The 6,209-nt window shown below is 39.7% G+C and overlaps 1 protein-coding gene across 1 annotated transcript; it reads right to left on the bottom strand.

Moving 5' to 3' along the window:
- Positions 1–3,194: 3,194 nt before the first annotated feature.
- Positions 3,195–5,924, bottom strand: wfikkn2b (WAP, follistatin/kazal, immunoglobulin, kunitz and netrin domain containing 2b). Its single transcript, XM_016286138.1, has 2 exons — positions 5,724–5,924; positions 3,195–5,177 (listed from the first exon to the last, which is right to left on the bottom strand). The coding sequence occupies exons 1-2, from the start codon at positions 5,922–5,924 to the stop codon at positions 3,681–3,683; spliced, it is 1,698 nt and encodes a 565-aa protein (XP_016141624.1). The 3' UTR covers positions 3,195–3,680.
- Between the last annotated feature and the right edge of the window lie 285 nt (positions 5,925–6,209).

Here is a 6,209-nt window from a genome sequence, read left to right as displayed (position 1 = left end):
AGTTTTAGATGAGTTATTTTAAGCTTTAATTGAAAATGAGAAATGTTAAAATCAATTAAAGTTGGTAAAGAGAAATAATTGTGCAAATTAAGTGTTCATTTCCTGCTGTTGTTTCCAGTCATAAGTGACAGCAAAAGCAGAGCAAAGACAGTTTGGTTGAATGAGCATTCAGAAGAATACAACTGACTGATCTAGTACTGTATATGTAGCATTTTTCAAGTAATGTGTTGTCAAAGCAGGCAGTATTCTGATTTGAGCCAGGTAACTTCATATCTTATTGTTTATTACAGAACAGTTTAACCCTTTAAAGCTGCATATTGTGTGCATGTGTATTCTAAAGCATCTAAATAGTCAACAGCTTTGCTGTTAAACCTGTTATTCACAATCTACTACATGCCTTCTGATGTCTGATTGATAGTTTAGACTTTGTTTAGCAAGAAAGGTCTTTTAGTATAATTGTACAAACGTCCTCCATCAGGAGGAATGACCTTCCCAATCCTCAAAACATCTCAAATCTATTGAGGAATGTTTTTTTGTTCATCTCTCAATCATCATTGAATTGCATTGCATTATATGTTATGATCATTTAAATATCATATTGGAGATATAGAGTGACGACTGACATATCATTTTATGTAAGTATCTGCTGTACTGTTATAAAGATCTCATTGATTTACATTACAAGCATCGGAATTTGATCATATAAATATCAGCATCTGTACCAAATAGCAGATTTTTGTTCAGTTTGAGTCTCTGAATAAAACAGAGCTGATTTTTCCCTCCATATTCTCACTATGTCAGACTATGAGCCATAAAAGCCTTATGCATCAAATATGATGCAAAGCACATATGCATTTTTATTAATTTTTTTATTTTTTTATTCTGAATTTTATATGTGAGGCTTTAAAAAGAAAAATATGTCGGTTGCTTTGAATGTATGGTTGAGTCTCAAACAATGCACTGGCATGCATTAAAAAAAAAACATTACTATATATGAAAATACCTAAAAAACCCTAATAACTTTTTGATCTAAAAAAAAAAATCAAAGCACAGGCACATGCTGTGCATATCAAACCTCACACAGTCTGGCAGTTGTGTCTTTTTTGTTCTCTGGCCAAACATTTCTAATGCCAAACATGTAAATAAATGCATACCATTACACATTGTGTTTCTGAATAAACTCCACAGTGTTATTTGAGGTAACATTTTTGGATAATATCCCAGTGTGTAAACAACATTATTCGAATAGTAATTATGGCTCCAAATTTGACTTTCATTGAAACCAGTACTGTTCCCTATAATTATCAACCAATTAGGCAACTTTTAACTAGCAAGGCGATGTTTGCTGATTGTAATATTCATTTAGATTGTAATATATATGCATATATTACCTTGGCAAACATCTGCTTTATGATTCGATGTTAAATGGGGACACGACGCTGTGGGTCCATCGAGTCTGTGGGGCCAGATCGAAGAAGCAGAAACCAGGGAACAGGAACCACCAGGTGAAATTCATTGAACAAGGTTTACATAACTCAGCACACACTTGGCAGATCAGAGACATGCGTGAGGTTCCCATTAATCTGAATCGGAACGACACACATAGCGCCGTAAATTTTCTTTTATGATGCCAGGAGGATTTGCAGCTACAATGAACCGTTTCAACGCTGCCTTATTTACAACAGGAACATTCAGAGTACTAAGGGAAGCCAACATGTTTACTTTGGGTGAGAGAAGGTATTCCCTGCTTCATCGCAAGTTATTACTATACCTAGAAAACTTCAGGGCATCCCAGGACACGTCCCAATCTCTCTCTTCTAACAGAAGGACGTTAAAAACTGTCGTCAAAATACTCAAGTTTTACTCGTGAGCTGTAATTCTGAATGACATCGAACTGGACGGATTCCCACATAATTCTACCGATCTTTCCCTTCGGCCCCCTCGATCGGTCTACTGAGCGTCTGGCAGCTAAAAAAACGTTTTTGATATTTTTCTATTCTGCCACTCCCTGCCTTTAAGGTCACGGGTTTGCTTTCCACCACCTGCGGCAGGCGTCTTTTGAAGCCCACCCTGAAAAACTATAAGGAAACCATCTGTCAGGACATTAGAGGAAGTCCCAAATGGTCAAAGCTGATATCCAAACAGTTCTTCATCTTCTAGCTCCCCCCCGTATCTCAGCATGGCCCTGCGTCTGGGCTGGAATGAGCCGAGGGGCCCCGTCCATGCTGGAGGCAAACATCTACAACATCTCAAATGCAATGCTATAAGGCAAAACATTAGAGGCACATGCATTGTTTGTTTTTTTTGTCATTTGTCAGTTTTGAAATTTTGGGCTGTTTGGCTTTTCCTAGTGTTTGTTTGATTGCACTTCATCTAGTTGCATCGGTAGAATTCAATTGCAATCTTTAAACACGTTTTCAGAATATATATTTTTTTCCTCCACTTCAGCAGCACTTGCATGCACCAAAATGTATATTCTGTCTATATTCTGAAGATTTTTACTGAAGGGTTTTTTTCATATATCATTCACTTGTTATATACTGTATTTAACATTTCATTCCTGAAAACATGGTGAAAATTTTTTTTTCTGACTACTGGCAGTATATATATTTTTATTTATGGATTGATAAAAAGAGTAATCCAAAATCTCAGTAAAAACCTTTAATATGTCAACAAAATGAAATAAAACTTTTGAACTTGGCTTTATCCAATGTTTAGATACATCTTCTGGAAATTTGTTAAACTTGGTGCATATTTATTTAGGTCGCATATTTAACAATATTTCAGGAAAACTTGTATATACACACACACACAAAAAAAAATTAATGTAATCATTCAACTGTGTATTAGTGATTTTTTGCGCTTTTTCATTTGTAGTGTCTTGCCTTACTAAAAAACCTTAACTATGTTTGGACAAGGTAAAGAAGTTCAAGCCAAAATTGCATTGAAGATAAACTCAAATGATTAAATACTGCTTGTTTTATGAAAGCAGATTTGGCTAAGAAAATGTTTGTGTAATTGGTGTTGTGCACTTGAAAAAGTAGAAGAATTAGAGTTTCAAATGTTTATTTTGGTGTCACTTCACAATGCAAATCATGACAGACAACTAGAAAGATAATAAAAAGACAATTGTAGAAATACATAAGTGCTTGTAAGAAATGACAGTCAGCTTTTCGGTTAAAAAAAATCAAAATAAATAGCTTAAAATAAATGCAGTCTGTGCTAAATCATATACACTCAGTTCTATACACAAGTGAGCCTTAAAGACGGATTATTTCTCCTACTGAAATTGATCTTATATTCAATATTATACAACTTATCTAAGTGTATTAAGCAAATCTAACTCTATAATACAACAGGTCAACCAAGCACAGAGAGAAAAAAACAAAAACATTAATTTATCAAAATCGTCAGATGACACAGCATTTGTGGGATTTTTGGGTGAGCAGATGGGTTTGATTAATGTCCACAATGTTCTTTTACTTTAAACTGTAAGGGCACCTCTTATAAAAACCTTCCAAGTTGATGTGAGCATTTCTATTCAAGCTGTAGAAACATGTCTAACCTTGTCAAAGCAAACAGTCTGGGTACAAAAGCTGTACATAAAAGACCGATTCTTAGAACCCCAGAACAACGATTTAATCGTTACTTTATGTGATGCCAGACATCTGGAAAAAGTCCTACTGGATGAACTCTTTCAAAATGTCACAGGTGTTTTTATTGATGACCTCGCGGAGCTTACGGACGCGTCGGATGCTGGAAAGGACGATGAAGCTGTCGGGCTGCAGGACGGCCATGCCGTTGTTGACGTCCCCCATGATGATGATCTGACCGTCGGAGGCGGTGACGTTCAGACACGGACAGGCCCAGTCCATGTTCTGCAACGTCACCTCCAAGGGCTCGTTCCCAAAGAACTTCAGCCCCATTTTCTCATCCTTCAGAATCTCCTCCACGGTGATCAGAGCGTGGCCTGAATCTTGGTCCTCGGTCAGCTCCGTCATACGTCCCAGAATCACGAAATCGCTTTTGCAGAAGCTGGTCACCATCTTGTGCCGCGGCTTGCACGGCTTGCAGCGATGGTTCCTCGGGAACGGGCAGGCATCCTTGCACGCTTCTTTGGTTTTGAAGTTGTTCTCGTTGCCTTTGCAGCCGCCATATACGAACGGTTGGCATTGGCGCTGGGATCCGCTGTAAGCCCAGCGAGGTTCGTAGGCCTTGCAAGGTCCCTGGTAGATGGGAAGGTTACAAGGAGCGGCGAGTTCGTCCCGACAGGTCGACATGCAGGTCTCGTAAGCGTCAAAGTGGTTGCTGTTTTTGCTGCAGTTGCCGTATGTGAAGGTGTAGCAGTTGTTCCTCTGGGGGTCGTAGAACCAACTCAGCTTTTCCTCCCCACAGTCTTCGCTATCAGGCACCTTAAAGCATTCCTCTGCTGGGAAACGAGTGGAGTTCGACTTGGTGACTGGCTCTTGCTCAACTACGGATAGTGGGAAACGCGCTTGGATGGATCCGCCCGCATTGGTGGCCGTGCATGTATAGACGCCGGCATCTTGCAGTTGAGCGTTGTAGACCACCAGCTGGCCGATGTTGGTGACCACGATGTTCCCATGCACGTGATTGGGTTTCAAGACTACTTTTCCTTGCCCGTCCATCTGCTTCTCCCAGGTGATCTCTGGCTTTGGCCGGCCAGCGGCTTCACAAAGGAAGCTGGCCGTGTTGCCGACGAACACAGACTGCTGCGATGGGCTGTTCACCAGGACGGGAGCGTGCACGTCTACAGGAGTGGTGCGCTGCAGCGTGGTGGTGGGCAATGCGGTGGTGCCTGCCGGGAGAGGACTAGTGTTGGGCCAGGTGAGGTGGAAGCGGCACGTCACCACTGATAAGGAGATGCCTTTGGAGCACGCTTCCGCATCCATGTAGCACTTGTTGTAGTAGGTCATCCCGTCCGAGGCGCAGGTGAAGTGGGGCTCTCTCTCGCAGCGGTCGCGGCACTTGCACACGGGCTGGCCGTCCCAGATGTCGCACTCGGAGCCCTGCTGAGTGCACATGAACTTGTCGCAGGATGCCTCCTTTGGCATGCCCATGGGCCCTTTCTTGCCCGTAGCGTCGATGTAGCGGGCCGCCACACAGCTGCGATTGCCGCAAACGTTGGCACAGCACTTTTCGAACGTTTCACATTCCTGAACAAAGCAAAGACAGAATGCATCATTTTGCATGCATTTCAGTTGTATTCCCTTAAAAATCATGATTACACGAATGAAGAAGTATACATAACAATAAATTGTTATAATATATATATATATGGACATGCATGCTGTATAAAGTAATAAATATATATATGTTTATATAAATAAAATTGACATGCATACACACACACACACACACACACACACACACACACATATATATATATATATATATATATATAAAAGTAATGCATACATATAAAATATTGTATATACTAGATATATATATATAAAGGAAATGGACATGCATGCATGCAAGTAATATATACATATAAAATATTGTATATATACATATAAATAAATTAAACATGCATGCAAGTAATATATACTATTGTATTATTGTATATATACATATAAATAAATTAAATGGAAATATTCATATTTATATATATATATATATATATATATATATATATAAACTGTACATATACATGACATATGAGTATATACAACTAATTTCAATGAAATGAAAAGGCAAACCTGATCAGATTCACATTCTCTCGTGCAGGTGCTCATTGCATCAACCCACAAGTTTGGGTTCATGTCGTTTGGACAGATCCCTGCGTGGGAATACGCAACTCTTTGCAAAGTCATGCCTTTCGCGCATTGCCTGTCCACAAATAGCAGCAAAAGCTGTCCCGAGACGAACCAGATCCAGCGAGGAAACAGCATCCACCACATGTTGGAGGGAAGAAATGAGGACTTATTTTGAGGAGTTACTAACCTAATTTTATTGAAACGGCTGAGCCAGAATTGTGCGCCTCGAGCTTCCAAGCAGCAGGAGACAAGAATAAAAAAAAATCTCCCAGTGATTCAGAATACTGTGAGTGAAAAGTGAGTTTAGATCTCTGTATTTATACTATTTAATAGTTTTGACTTGAGCAACAAAGGCTATTCTCCTGACCACAAAACTCGCCTTACGCGCTATGACAGTTATGAATTACTCTGCAGTTCTAGAGAGAGGAT

Source organism: Sinocyclocheilus grahami, unplaced genomic scaffold, assembly GCF_001515645.1.
Source record: "Sinocyclocheilus grahami isolate Dianchi unplaced genomic scaffold, SAMN03320097.WGS_v1.1 scaffold206.1, whole genome shotgun sequence".
NCBI classification, from domain to species: Eukaryota; Metazoa; Chordata; class Actinopteri; order Cypriniformes; family Cyprinidae; genus Sinocyclocheilus; species Sinocyclocheilus grahami.
The sequence above is the reverse complement of the archived record's forward strand: the minus strand, read 5'-3'. Positions and strand labels throughout refer to the sequence as shown.

Coding starts and splice junctions, on each gene's coding strand:
- wfikkn2b (XM_016286138.1), bottom strand. CDS start 5,924: ATGTGGTGGATGCTGTTTCCTCGCTGGATCTGGTTCGTCTCGGGACAG. Junction 5,178..5,723: donor GAGAATGTGAATCTGATCAG/GTTTGCCTTTTC, acceptor TGCTTTGTTCAG/GAATGTGAAACGTTCGAAAA.